Source organism: Trichechus manatus, unplaced genomic scaffold, assembly GCF_000243295.1.
Source record: "Trichechus manatus latirostris isolate Lorelei unplaced genomic scaffold, TriManLat1.0 scaffold00288, whole genome shotgun sequence".
Classification (NCBI taxonomy): Eukaryota; Metazoa; Chordata; class Mammalia; order Sirenia; family Trichechidae; genus Trichechus; species Trichechus manatus.
Window position 1 is genome coordinate 62,966 of NW_004444224.1, and position 14,523 is coordinate 77,488.

Consider the following 14,523-nt stretch of genomic DNA (forward strand, 5'->3'; position numbering starts at 1 on the left):
ACTTTTTCCCTTTTCTACGCTCCTGACTACCCATTCCTCCCTCACTGCCACTACCCATCCTGGTCTCTGTCCCTCCCCAATGGGCGGGCCAAACCCAAACGCCTATAGGAGCCACACAAACGTGTGAATCAAGCAGAATATAAAGCAACGCAGAGTGGTAGGGCTCACAAAGAACTGGGGAGGTGCATGTCCCACCTAAAGACATTCAAATTCAATTTTTTAAAAACACAGTGCAATGTAATAAAATACATCTGTGGACCAGATAGGACCCACAGGCTGCCAGCTCACTCCCTGAAATAGAATATAGTACTACCAACTGGATTTTGCCTTTCTAAATTTCAATCACATTCTGGTTCTGTGTCACTAATACACTTAGCTCACCTTGGTTGATGTTTTGAATTATACTACATTCCTCAGTGACATGTTCGATATATTTATAAACTTTTGGTTTACTCAGACAGCAAATCACATCCATTGTGAAAAGACTTTACTAGTTTAAGATCTCTGAATTCTAATTGGTACCCCCATGTACAGCAAAAAGGTATTATCCTCATTTTGTGGACAAAAAAATCTGAAGCTCAGGGAGGTCAAATAACTTACCCAAGATCTCACAGCTAGTTATTAGAGACAGAGTTGGAAATGAACTCAATCCGTCTCACTCCAAAGTTCACTTTCTCCGCACTGCCTTAGACCAAAACCAAACCCATTGCTGTGGAGTCGATTCCAACTCACAGTGACCCTATAGGACAGAGCACAACTGCGCCATAGGGTTTCCAAGGAGCGGCTGGTGGATTAGAACTGCCAACCTTTTGGTTCGCAGCTAAGCTCTTAACCACTACGCCACGAGGACTCCCTACACTGCCTTAGTGTGTAGTAAAGAATTAACCTTACCCAAAGAGATGTTTGACCTTTGCCCTTGGCTACTAGTGTCACCTATAGGCCCTTGGAATGTCATACCTGATAGGCATGTCTTCGTTTGCCTAGAGGTCTTGGCCACACAACTGCCTAACAATGTGATTTATGATGGGAGCTTTGGCCCACAAAATATCTGCCTGACCTTCAGAAGGGATTGGAGACTAAAGGTATCAGCCCGACCTCCGGAAGGGCTGGAGACTAAACGTCAGCCATATGGGCTGTGATCAGCCCCAATGAAAACTCTAGTGAGCTTCCCTAGTCAGTGGTGGGGCTCACAAATATTGTCACACACTGATGACAGAAAAGAAATGCTGTCCATGACTCCACGGGGAGAGGACACCCAGAAGCTTCATGTTTTGGAACATTCCTGGACTCTGCCCTATGTGCTTCTTCCCTTGGTTGATTTTAATTTGCATCCTTTCCCTGTAATAAACCAGCACTGTGAGTATAACAGCTTTCAGTGAGTACCGTAAGCCCTTCTAGTGAATTCTCAAACTTGAGAGAGGTTTGGAGAGTTTGCAATTGGTGTCAAAAGTGAGGGCAATCTCTTGTGGGGACTGTATCCTCTAACTTTGTAGCTGGCTAATTCTTGCATTCAGTCTGAGATGACCTGAATTCTAAGAATTAATAATTAATTTCCCATCCCATGAAAAGCCCAAAAGAAAAAAAATGGCCATTAGTTACTTTATAAATCTATAAATCCTTTTGGCTTTTTTATAAAGAAAGGTGACTGCGTGATCAGCAGGTTAGCCCATGGATCCAGGCAATCCTCAGTGAAGTTATGACTCTCCAGTATGATCCACTGCTAAAAATTATCCAAAACATTCAGGACCATTCTTATAGCCATTCAAGTTAACTGTATGATTCATTTATAGCTGCATTCAATTCTAAAATTTCTGTTTAGTATCCTTATTTTCTCTTCCTAATCTCATTCTTTTTATTGTTGTATAACGCATATTGCTATTTACAGTCTCATTCATTACTACAGCTTCAGCTGTCTGCCATTCCCAAGGAATTTACCCAATTTCATCTAGATTTTTATACCATCTGTCACCATGAAAAATCAAAAGTATTTTAATCCCTACAGAACCTAAGCAATAGAAGAGTGCTATTAGCATTCTCTTTCCATCTTTTAATGCACCGTTTGTAAAGTTTTTAATAAACTGTGTTTTAAAGTCAAACTAGTGTCAACATGCTTTTTAGATTAACATGCTTTTAAAATTTATGCATTAGTCAAACAATCTCTACAGTCTGAATAATTAATTTATTATGGACTTATTGAAGCCAGCTTGCCCTGTTATTAGAACCAAAGAGAACATGAAACTTTAATGGTTCCCCATGCTCTATAGATCACATTCCAACTCCTCAGCATGGGAGTCAAAGTCCTTCACTGTCTGGCCCACTTTCCAGCCTCATTTTCTGCCACTTCTCCCACAAACCCCTCTCTCAAGCCACCCAGGCTTAGTCATCATCATCCAATGACTCTGGCACTTTCAAATCCCTATGCCTTTGCATGAGGTGGTTTCTCTGTTGGAATGCCTTCCTCCAACTCCTCTTCATGAACTCTCTTACTCATCCTTCTTTCAAGCCCTCCAACTCCTCCAGGGTATCTGTTCATCTCTCCTCAGGGGTCCCATATCTCTTATTAAAAAATTATCATAGTATGTTATAAATATTTATTTGTCTCACTCCTCAGACTAATAACTCCTTGAGGGTAGAGGGTATGTATTAACCCTATCCAATTTATATCACATAACATGAGATTAATTAGAGGGTAGGAAGAATGAACATTTCTGAAGCAATCACTATGAACAAAGCGAACATAGGTGTATTCATTTAGTAAATAAATGTTTACTAAGTATCGGTTGCGTGCTAGACAATATGAATGGTAAATTAGATGCAGTCCCGACTCTCTCAAGAATTTATATTCTTAATTCAAGAGACAGATTTATAAAAAGTTAGCAAACAAAATAATTACAAATCATCTAATAAAACTTATGAAGGTAACAAACAGCACAGTAACAGTTACAAAGGAATAGTGCTGTGACATAAAAAATTAACAAGGCAGCTACTACTTTAGATATGGTGGTAAGCAAAGTAGTCTCTGAATTGACAATTATGTTGAGATATTAACCATCCATAGTGCAGCAAGAGGTGGGGTTGAGTATTTCAGACCAAGAGAACAAAACATGTAAAGCTTCTGAGGTGGGAAAGAGTTTTGCCTGTTCCAAGGAATTCAAAGACTGGAGGAGAGTGAGCAAGAGGAGGTACAGCAGAGATGAGTTAGGCAAGGGCCAGACTGGGAAGGGCATTTTAGGCCATGGTGGTGGTTTGAATTTTAATCTAAAGTTCAAAGGCAAATACAGTAATTGGAAGATTCTAAGCAAGACAGTGACATGACTCAACTTATTTTCAAAAGATTTTTCTTGCTGTTGTGTGAAAAATGGATTGGAGGAGGGCCACAAGAATGCAAAGGTCACTGCTGTTGGAACTGACTTCCTTTCAGGCCAAATGATCTTGCCATTTGGTCCAGTGTACATCATCTTCTAAAAGACTACTGTTATTTTAAAATTCATCATGCTTCTCATTCTCATCCCTGGTTTCATAAGTCAGCACCCACAGTATATATAACACTTCTCAAAACCCCATCAATACTGAGGTAAATGTTATTAAAACCCACTGCTGTCTGACTCATAGTGACCCTATAGGACAGAGTAGAACTGCCCCATAGGGTTTCCAAGGCTGTAAATCTTTAAGGAAGCAGACTGCCAAATCTTTCTCCCATTGAGAGGCTGGTAGGATGGAACTGCTGACCTTTTGGTTTGCAGCTCAGTGCTTTAACCACTGCGCTACCAGGGCTCCAAGCATTCTTAGTAACCCCATTTTACAAGGACTAAATTGAGTTTTAGAGAGTTAGCTAATTTGCCTAAGTCATCTACTTAGCAAAACCCTGTTCCTTTCCAGTTTTGAATGAGGGAACTTCAGCATCTGGGGAAACATGGTAACCATTACTCTATAAAAAGCATCCACTACTTTCTATTATGGGAATTGGGGAAGAAGGTTTAGGGAAGAACAGAATACATGCTGATGCATGCAAAGTCTTTCAAAGGCGGAAAGACAGGAAAAACAAATAATTATTAAGCACAGTCACGAAAAATGTATATACTCAACTTTAGCCATGTTTAGCAAACGAACACATTTTTCATCAGTACACTCCATAAAAGCACTAATATCCTTTTTTTTCATTCAGTGGTGACAAATACATTGAGAATATAAAGAAAACTATAGCATAATAAGCAAACTGCTCTTGTACTTCCAATGAGTTTTAAGATTAAATCTGCCCATCAGTATCATCAAACTAAGCAGGTTTAAGACTGTAAGCAAGCAGAAATGAAAGCAACTATGAATGTACAGTTAGGAAGGCCTAATCTTGAAATTTACCCTATTAGTTCAGTGCAGGTAGGTTAAAAGCTAGGAACTACACAACGATTCCCAGGCAATGCCAATCATCCTTCCACTATCCTTACACCTTTTACCACACAAAGGAATGATGGCATAAGATCTTAGAAAGGAGTTCCTATCCTTACTTAATTATCAATAAAACTATAAAGATTGCAGTGTGATGGATCACTTTTGTGTGGCCTTTCTCGCCATGGTCTTGTAACTCTCACTCAGGTGACTGGGTGGGATTTTGCAGATAGGGTAATTGTGGCCCACCAAAGGGACTGGTCAGTTATGCCATCCCACTGGGCTTGAGGTGAGCCATCCCTGAGATGGGGGAGAGAGGATCCCACCAAGCAAAGAAAACCAGAAGCAGAGTGTGTCCTTTGGACCCAGGATCCCTGCGCTGAGACCCTCCTGGAACCAGGAGAGAGAGAGAGTTTTAACACTGAAGACGGTGAGAAGCGGTAGCGGAGAAATGACAGCAGGAGAGACTGACAGGAGAAGACTGGCAGGAGATGGTGCAGGGCTTCCCGGCCCATGGAGCGAGAAAGATGAGTGCCTTTGGGCCAAAGCTTACTGGCAGAGTGGGGTGCCTCTGGGCACTTATCGGCAGAGTTAAAAGAGCTCTGTAACACCTGCCCTAGCTGGGCAGAGGCCAAGAGGTCAGAGAGAGATGTGCCTGAAGGCACAGCTGGGAAGAGGCTGTCCTGATGGAAGAACTGTATACTGAGTGTTCCTGAGCCTGAACTGTAACCGTTACTTCCTTAATAAATCCCATAATCATGAGTATTGACTGAGTTCTGTGTGGTCATTGTAATGAATTACTGACCTCAGCAGAGAAGTAGAGAATGCTAGGGGAGGGACAGTCGGTGTCAGAGTTGGTAAAGATGGCAGACAGAGAAGGCATGTCTGACCTCCACCTCATAGGAATCAGCCTTGGGCTGTTGATCTTGATTCTCCTTTCCCCTCATGAAGTTAGAGGTCAGACACCCCTCCTATGATGTTTTTACAGTACCTGAGTGTAGCAGGAACTAATAATTAATTGTTAAAGGAATGAATGAACAATTACATTTAAATGGACTCGAAATCAAGTGGCTGAGTTGCAAAGGAGGCAGTTGCAAGAGCCATAGAAACACCAAAGTTCCTCAAAAAAAGTGTGTGTGTGTGTATAAAAATACGTACCTGCACTCAAGGCAATACCAGTACCACGGTGGCAAACAGACATCACCATGGGAAGAGACCAACTGCAAAGAAACACACACAGACAATTAAAAAAGATGACACTGTAGTAGAGAGCCCATCCTGGCAAATAGAGAGTATAACCTACTTCTGAAATAGGCATGATTTAAAAAACAAAACAAAAACAGCTTTCACATCCCTGTGTTTCCACTTTCTAGTTTGAAAAGAGGAAAACTGATTTAAGGAGTAGCATCTGCCCCCTTTACCAGACTCTGTCACTGAAAGCTGAGAAGAGGAATCAATTGTAACCCAAAATCTTCCTTTCATACAGCATAAGGCAGAAACAACATGGATCAAAGACACAAAAAGTTGAGTATGGTTAGACCATATTCACTAGAATACAACCACGTGGGTTTTCCCAGTCATAGCACTGAAGGAGAAAAAAACCTAAGTGAGTTTTTTTATCCACTGTTTCAAAAAATACTTGGTTAGCCTTAACTCTCCTCATTATATGTCCCAAAATACCCAAATTGAGCATATCATTTTTTCCCTAACCAAATACCTATCCCAAAATTTTCAATTCAATTTTGCTGACTTTAGTACATGCTTCTTAATCCACAGCAGTTTTAAAACACTTTGTCATCAACCCCCTTTTGAAAACAATGTTCTGAATCAACTCCAAAGTCTTTCCATAGAAGGATGATCAACCCTGCTATTCGGGACCTAGTTCTTAGGCTCAAAAGGTACTTGTTAGTGAAATGGAAAAAACAAGCGTCTTTGGAGAAAGCTAACATTCATCCTGGAACATTCTCAGCTTAGACAGAAAATGCTGAGCATTATCAGACCACATACTTATTAAAGGGAAGAAACTCAAGAAAGCTGAATGATCTCAAAAAGAAATTTTAACTACATAACGAAAATGGTCACAGTGAGTAAGAAAGGAGTAATGCTCAAAGACATAAAACAAAACAAAAAAGCTAGAGACCACTCTAATAAACTCAGATTTAACATGATAAATATAAAAGGTGAAAGAAGCGACACATAATCAAGGACAAGCAGAGAACAATGGCATAAATTGGTAAGTGGAATCAGGAGACTAAAACACAGAATAAGCTGAGGCTTGCAAAAATGTCAAGGACAACAAAAACGGGCTCTTAAAATTGTATTTAAGGGAAGAAAGTCTCCTAAGAGGAATAGACAATTTTGTGTTAACGGATGATGGAGAGTGCGAAGCAGACTGCTCAACTACTTTATTTGTCAAAAAGAATAATTATCAGACTGAAAAAGACAGAACAAACATTGATTTGCGAGAACTGAAACCCTACAGAGGTGGGGAAATGGTAATCTCCAAATATATTTAGGGGTCCTAAAAAAAAAACATTGCCTCCGAGTTGATTCCGACTCATAGTGAGCCTATATGACAGGGTAGAAAACTGTCTTATAGGGTTTCCAAGGATCAACTGATGGATTCGAGCTGCTGAAGTTCTGGTTAGCAGCAGGAGCTCTTAATCACTACGCCACCAGGGCTCCATTTAGGGTTCCTGGTCCAGATGAATTAAATTCTATGACTAAAAGAGTTTACAGATGGAATACATGTACTGTTCTCGTAATCTTTTAGGAATACCAAAATGGAAAATGGAAGTAGTATGAGGACCTTCTGAAGTCAAATGTTACCCTAATTTTTAAAAATGGATAAAACATAGAAAAACTGAAAAAAAAAAAAACACATCCTGCAGTTAACTTAGCATAGAGTGGGTAGGGGAGATTTTATTTTCAAAAATAACCATGACGTATTTCCAGTCCCACATGATCTTCCACAATCTTGCCACTCCTCATCAGGTGAGTTTTTACCCCTTCCCTTGAACCTGAGTGGGACTTCATGATTTCCAATACAGCTTCGGCCTTTGTGTATATTATCAAAAACCAAACCTGCTGCCGTCGAGTCGATTCCGACTCATAGCGACCCTATAGACGGCACAGAACTGCCCCATAGGGTTTCCAAGGAGTAGTTGGTGTATTCAAACTGTAGACCTTTAGGTCAGCAGCCAAGCTCTTAACCACTGTACCACCAGGGGTCCTGTGGGTGTGTGTGTGTATACACACACACACACAAACACACACGTACACATATATATGAACCCAGGTTCATCATTTTATGAAAGCTTCATGATCAGACAAGATTAAAACAAACAGAAAAGAAAAAAAAAAAACTTCTTTCTGTAAACCTTCACCTGAAGTACAATAAAAAAAAAGAAATCAAGTATCACCTGAAACCTCAAACAAAAAAAAAAAACTTAAAAGAAACAAAGATGGTATCATTGCAGGCTTCAGAGAGAGGAGAGAGGATACTGTATCCATAAGATAAGAACAGGATACTATAAAAGATGAACATTCAGAGAATAAGGAAGAGCTTTTTAAAATTAATGAAAAACATCCATAAAAGGGTTAGAAAAGAAAACTGAGAAACTTTCCCAGAAAGTAGATCAAAACACAGAGATAGAAAATACGGACAAAACAATAAACTAGAGAATTAGTCCAAGGAGGATCAATATCTAACTAAAAAGAGTTACAGAAAAAAACCCAGAGAAATAAGAAGAGAGAAACTTATCAAAGAAACAGCATAAGACAATTTCCTGATACTAAAAGATTCAAATTTTTAGATTGAAGGGCAAATGAAAACCCACTGAATGACAAAGTCCCATATACCAAGGCACATTATTTTGAGACAACAAAGAGTATACCAGTGATAAAGAGAAATCTTAAAATTTTTCTAGGAAGAGAAAAACAAGTCACATATAAAAGATCAGAAATTAAGATGTTTATCAGAAACCAATGTTTAAGGGTAGAATAACATTTTCTGATATATAAGGTCCACACACTCTTTCTCAGAAAGCTATTGGAGTATGCACTCCACCAAAAGAAGGGAGTAAATAAAGAAAAAGGAAGACAAGAGGTTCCAACAAAGAAAAGAGGCAGAGGGAATTTCCAGGATGATATTAAGGGAAATCTCAGAATGACAGTTGTGTAGCAGGCCTAGAGAACAACCAGTCCAGAGTAAAGCAGGACAGACGGTTCCAGAAGGAATGGCTCAAAGAGGGGTAAAATGCAACTGATGTTAAGTCTGAAAATTTGAAGCTGCATTCATCATAAGTACAGACAAAACCAAAATTAAGAATTCAAAGGTGAACAAAACACTGAGCAAGGAAATGTAATCATAATATAACATATGACTAGTCTACAGATTTTATTTACACAGTCATCATAATGTAAATACAGAACACTGATTTAACCAAAGTTATCACACAACTATATTGGGACGATGAAGGTAAGAAGTGTTTATGTGCTTTGTTTTGTTTTCAGCGACAGAGAGGATATAAGAGGTAAATTCATGATTTCCATTGTAGAAACTTAATATTGTTGTTGCTGGTTGCCATCAGCTTGATTCTGACTCATGGTAACCCCACGTGTGCAGAGTAGAACTGCTCCATAAGGTTTTCAAGGCTGTGAACTTTCAGAAGCAGATGGCCAGGACTGTCTTCTGAGGTGGCTCTGGATGGGTTTGAACTGCCAACCGTTCAGCTAGTATTGAGTGTTTAACCATTTGTGCCACCCAGGGACTCCAGAAAGTAAATAGATAATGTAAAAGATTGAAAAATCATAAAATAGCAGTATAAGTACGTTACTTAGAAATATGAAAGCAAATGCAAAAGGAACAGCTAAAGTAGCTGAAAATGATTACTTCTAGAAAATGGTAACCAAGCTGTTCTTTTTTTAGTATAAGCCTGGAAGTGCTATTTGTTTCTTTAACCTATATACACATATTACTATGATAAAAATAAAAGTTACGTTTAAAAAAAAAAAAAAGACAGCTTTTTTAAAATCTCAACAAGAAAAAGGAAAAGATGACCCCCAGAAAAACAAATGTCATTTTAAAATGTGTTATCAAAAATGTATTCTTTAGAACAAGGAAGGTATCCTTCCTTTCTGTGCTACTTAAACTACACTTGGGAATACTGTATTCTGTGCTTTGGGAACCTTTAATAAACTGGAATCTATCTAGACTAAAGGAACAAAGCTGGAAAAATTGAAAGGACTGAGGATAATTAGCCTGGGAAATAAGATGACTGAGAAGAGCAGGACATGAGAGGTATCCTTTGATATCTAACAGGATGTCAGAAAAAAGTGGGCTTAGATTTATTTTATATGGTTCAAGGTAGAACTAGGGCCAATGGACAGAAGATACAGGTTGCAATGAATTCAATAACAGGAGGATCTTACTGAGGATAAGAGAAATGGCTAAATTGAAAAAGAATGGCAGAGAGCTCCCTCTCACTGGAGGTGTTCAAGCAAAGGCAGAACAACCATTCATAAAAATGCTGCAGAGGAAATTTACTTGTTAGGGACAACAGTGGTTTTCAAACTATTTTTTTTTGGAGCAGCACCTTTTATTCAAATGCAAAAACCCAATATACGAAACAGATCAAAATATAAAGCTGCTTTGGTTACCCAGGGCTGGGGTCCTAGAGTCCAATCTGCATGTTGCCCAGTCCCACACAGCCCTCCATGGAGTCTACTGGAATATCCACAGCTCCAAGGAGCACGCTTGAAAATAAATGAGGATGATGATTACATTAAACTTATAAGAACCCTGACAAATCTAAGATTTTTTTTTTTTTTTAATTTCCTACCATCCTTTGGTTAAGAGCTCAGCTGCTAACCAAAAGGTTGGCAGTTCGAATCCACCAGCCGCTCCTTGGAAACCCTAAGACCCAGTTCTACTCTGTCCTATAAGGTCACTATGAGTCGGAATAGACTCCATGGCAAAGGGTTTGTTTGGTACCATCCTTTGGAAGGACTCGTTACACTGTATTTTGTTCTGGTAACTTAATCCCTGCATACAATTTTGCTTGAATAAACTGACTCAATTTATTAAGAATTAAGAGTACATATAAAGTGCTAACTCAATCATTTATTGTTCATGCCTCCTTCAAAAAACTCTAAAAGTTTGTAATAGAGAGTATGATTTTAGACATCTCAGACACCTTTCCCTGACACATCACCCCGGGAACAGTCCCATGTTCTCTGTTGTTTCTTTTTTCCATGAGTATATCCAGAGTTCCGTTACTGGAAGAGCAAAAACGATAGTGAAGGACTCACCTCACCAATCTACTACCATTCTCTATACGATCTGTGAAAAAAGGCCAGGGCTTTATATACAGATTCAGAATAACTTGGGAAGTTCTTCATCATTATAATCCTCCTTAAAGTCTTTTATCTCTTTAAAAAACAAACAAAAAAAAGTTTCACCATAAAGTAACAAGAATTGAGACCACTTATTAGTCTCCTTCTGTTTTGGTAGAATTTCTAGTTTCTGCAGTCAGAATTATTCCTGGAATCTGGCTTCAAAAAAATCTGAAGGGTTGTGGTATTTGTGGAGGTGGTTAAAAAATGGGTGGCCTCTCGGGCAGGAACCCAGAAAAGCGGGTAGCAGAGCTCAAGATCCTTTGCTGGGTTAGCTAAATTGAAGCAGATCTACAGGGATTTTCTAAGAAGCCATCAGCTTATATTGTACAAATAACAGTATGAATGCTACTTCTGGGGACAATAGATAAAACAGATATAGATACATATTTATATGTACATGTGTGCTTGCAAACATAGATCTCCCGGCTATAGGATATGTGTATATGAGAAGGCCTTGAAGCAATGACATCCTGGTAGCAATGAGTACATCTAGTACCCAGGTCTTGATTTGTAAAGACTATTTTCCACTAAAAGGAACCAGAGAAAATATAAGATGAGCCTAGACATTTTGAGCCAGAAATTAAGGAAGTATTCAAAGAATGATGGGGACATGTCAAAAGTACACAGGAACTATCTTAAAGTACTCCCATTAGCCATGTCTGGGATAATTTTAACATCAAAACAAACAATGAGAATTAACTGAGTGTAACCCTTTGAGCAAAATTAAGAACCCCTGAGTCCATACTGATAAATAAAAGATAATAAATAAATAAGAAAGGAAAGTATCACCCTACAGTAATATATAAATCTAGACAGTATGATGGAATTAGGAAATCATAATTTGGCAACCATCATAGTAATGATTGATGCAGGCAAGTACCATCAACAGATGCTGGTGGGTGGAAGTCTGATGAGAAATAGAATATTTATAGTCTCAAACTATTTCCCTACAAAATATGTATTAGTTAATAAATACAATATCCTTATTAATTAACTTTATAGTGGAGAAACCTGGCAGACACATCATAACTAAGTTATAAAAATTATCACCAGTAATGGGATAAATCATCATGATGCGCCTCCCAATATGACGCATAAAAAGAGCACAGCATCACTTCAGGGGTATTAATGCTAAAAATGCATAAATCACACAAAAAAAATCAGGCAAATCCAAACTTAGGCACATTCTAAAAATGTCAAGGTCAGAAAAGACAAGAAAAGACTAAAAACAGTTTCATACTAAAGGCAATTAAAGAGACAAGACAATTAAATGCAATACACAGTCCTGGGTTGGATCCCGGACCTACAAAGAACATTATTGGGACAATTGGCAGAATCTGAATGAGATCTGAGGATTAGATGGTAATACTGGATCGCTGTTAAATTCTCTGACTGTGATGGTTATAATGTGAAGAGTGTCCTTGTATTTAGGAAACACACACTCAAGTATTAAGGAGTTGTAGTAGGCAGAATAATGGCCCTCTGCAACAACAACAACAATATCCACGTTCTAATCCCTGGAACCCATGAAAAATGTAACCTTACATGGCTAAGGAGAGTTAAGGCTAGAGATGAAATTAAGGTTGTCAATCAGCTGACCTTAAGATAGGGAGATTCTCCAGGATTATCCAAGGATGCCCAATTACAAGTCCTTGAAAGTGGAAGAGGGGGGCAGAAGGGAGTAAGAGAAACAAATATAACAACAAAAGCTGGGTCAGAGTGGTGTGATATAAGGACTCAAACTGCTATTACTGGCTTTGAAGATGGAGAAAGGGGATAATGAGCCAATGAATGTGGGTAGCCTCTAGAAGCCAGGAAAAGCAAGGAAACAGATTGTCCTGCAGAGCCTTCAAAAGGGAACACAGCCCTGCTAACACCATGATTTAGACCAGTGTCAGACTTCTAACCTACAGAAGTCTAAAAGAATACATCTGCTGGGTAACAAATATTAGTGATGGTTGCACAACATGATCAATCTAATCGGTATCACTAAAAATGGTGCAGGGAAGCATCTGACCTCCTCTAACGTCACAAGGGAAGGCATTTTCACCAATGCCTTCAGTGCAGCTTGGACTTCTTCCTTCAATACCATTGGTTCTTGATTACATGCTAGTTCCTGAAATGGTTAAACGTACCGATTCTTTTTGGTACAGTGACTCTGTGTATTTCTTCCACCTTCTTTTGATGCTTCCTGCTTCCATCAATATTTTGCCCATAGAATCCTTCAAAATTGCAACTTGAAGCTTGAATTTTTTTCTTCAGTTCTTTCAGCTTGAGAAATGCTGAGTGTGTTCTTCTCTTTTGGTTTTCTAACTCCAGGTCTTCGCACATGTCATTATAATACTTCACTTTGTCTTCCGGAACTGCCCTTTGAAATCTTCTGTTCAACTCTTTTACTTCATCATTTCTTCCATTTGCTTCAGCTACTCTACGTTAAAGAGCAAGTTTCAGAGTCTCTTTTGACATCCATTTTGGTCTTTTCTTTCTTTCCTGTGTTTTTAATGACCTTTTGTTTCCTTCATGTACAATGTCCTTGATGTCCTTCCACAACTGATCTGGTCTTCTTTGGTCATTAGTGTTCAATGCGTCAAATCTATTCCTGAGATGGTCTCCAAATTCAGGTGGGATATACTTAAGGTCGTATTTTGGTTCTCGTGGACTTGTTTTAATTTTCTTCAGCTTCAACTTGAACTTTCATATGCTTATATTGATGGTCTGTTTCACAGTCGTCCCTGGCCTTATTCTGACTGGTGATATTGAGCTTCTCCACCGTCTCTTTCCACAGATGTAGTCAATATGATGATTCCTATGTATTCCTTCTGGCGAGGTCCATGTGTATAGTCACCGTTTATGTTGGTGAAAAAAGGTACCTGCAATGAAGTTGTTGGTCTTACAAAATTCTATCATGGGATCTCCGGCATTGTTGCTATCACCAAGGCCATATTTTCCAACTACAGATCCTTCTTCTTTGTGTCCAACTTTTACATTCTAATCACCAGTAATTATCAATGCATCTTGATTGCATGTTCGATCAATTTCAGACTGCAGAACTTGGTAAAAATCTTTAATTTCCTCATCTTTGGCATTAGTGATTTGTGCATAAATTTGAATAACAGTCGAATTAACTGGTCTTCCTTGTAAGCGTATGGATATTATCCTATCACTGACAGTGTTGTACTTCAGGATAGACCTTGAAACATTCTTTTTAACTATGAATATACCATTCCTCTTCATTGTCATTCCTGGCCTAGTAGACCATGATTATCTGATTCAAAATGGCCAATACCAGTTCTTTTCAGCTCACTAATGCCTAAGATATCAACCTTTATGTGTTTCATTTCATTTTTGATAACTTCCAATTTTCCCAGATTCATACTTCATACATTCCACGTTCCTATTACTAATGGATGTTTGCATCTGTATCTTCTCATTTTGAGTCATGCTACATCAAGCAAATGAAGGTCCCAAAAGTTTGACTCCATCCATGTCATTAAGATCAACTCTACTTTGAGGAGGCAGCTCTTCCCCAGTCGTATTTTGAGTGCCTTTCAACCTGAGGGGCTCATCTTCCAGCACTATATCAGACAATGTTCTGCTGCTATTCATAAGGTTTTCACTTGCCAACTTTTTCAGAAGTAGACCGTCGGGTCCTTCTTCCTCGTGTCTTAGTCTGGAAGCTCCGCTGAAACCTGTCCACCGTGGGTGACCCTGCTGGTATTTGAAATACCAGTGACATAGCTT

The 14,523-nt window shown here is 38.8% G+C and overlaps 1 protein-coding gene across 1 annotated transcript in view; it reads right to left on the reverse strand.

Annotated features, from left to right (window-relative positions):
• SDHC (succinate dehydrogenase complex subunit C) overlaps positions 1-14,523 on the reverse strand; it is a 47,851-nt gene that overhangs the window by 18,055 nt on the left and 15,273 nt on the right. Inside the window, exon 4 of the mRNA XM_004390160.2 lies at positions 5,542-5,603. Within this exon, the coding sequence (XP_004390217.1) occupies positions 5,542-5,603 (62 nt within the window). The remainder of the gene's footprint in view (positions 1-5,541; positions 5,604-14,523) is intronic.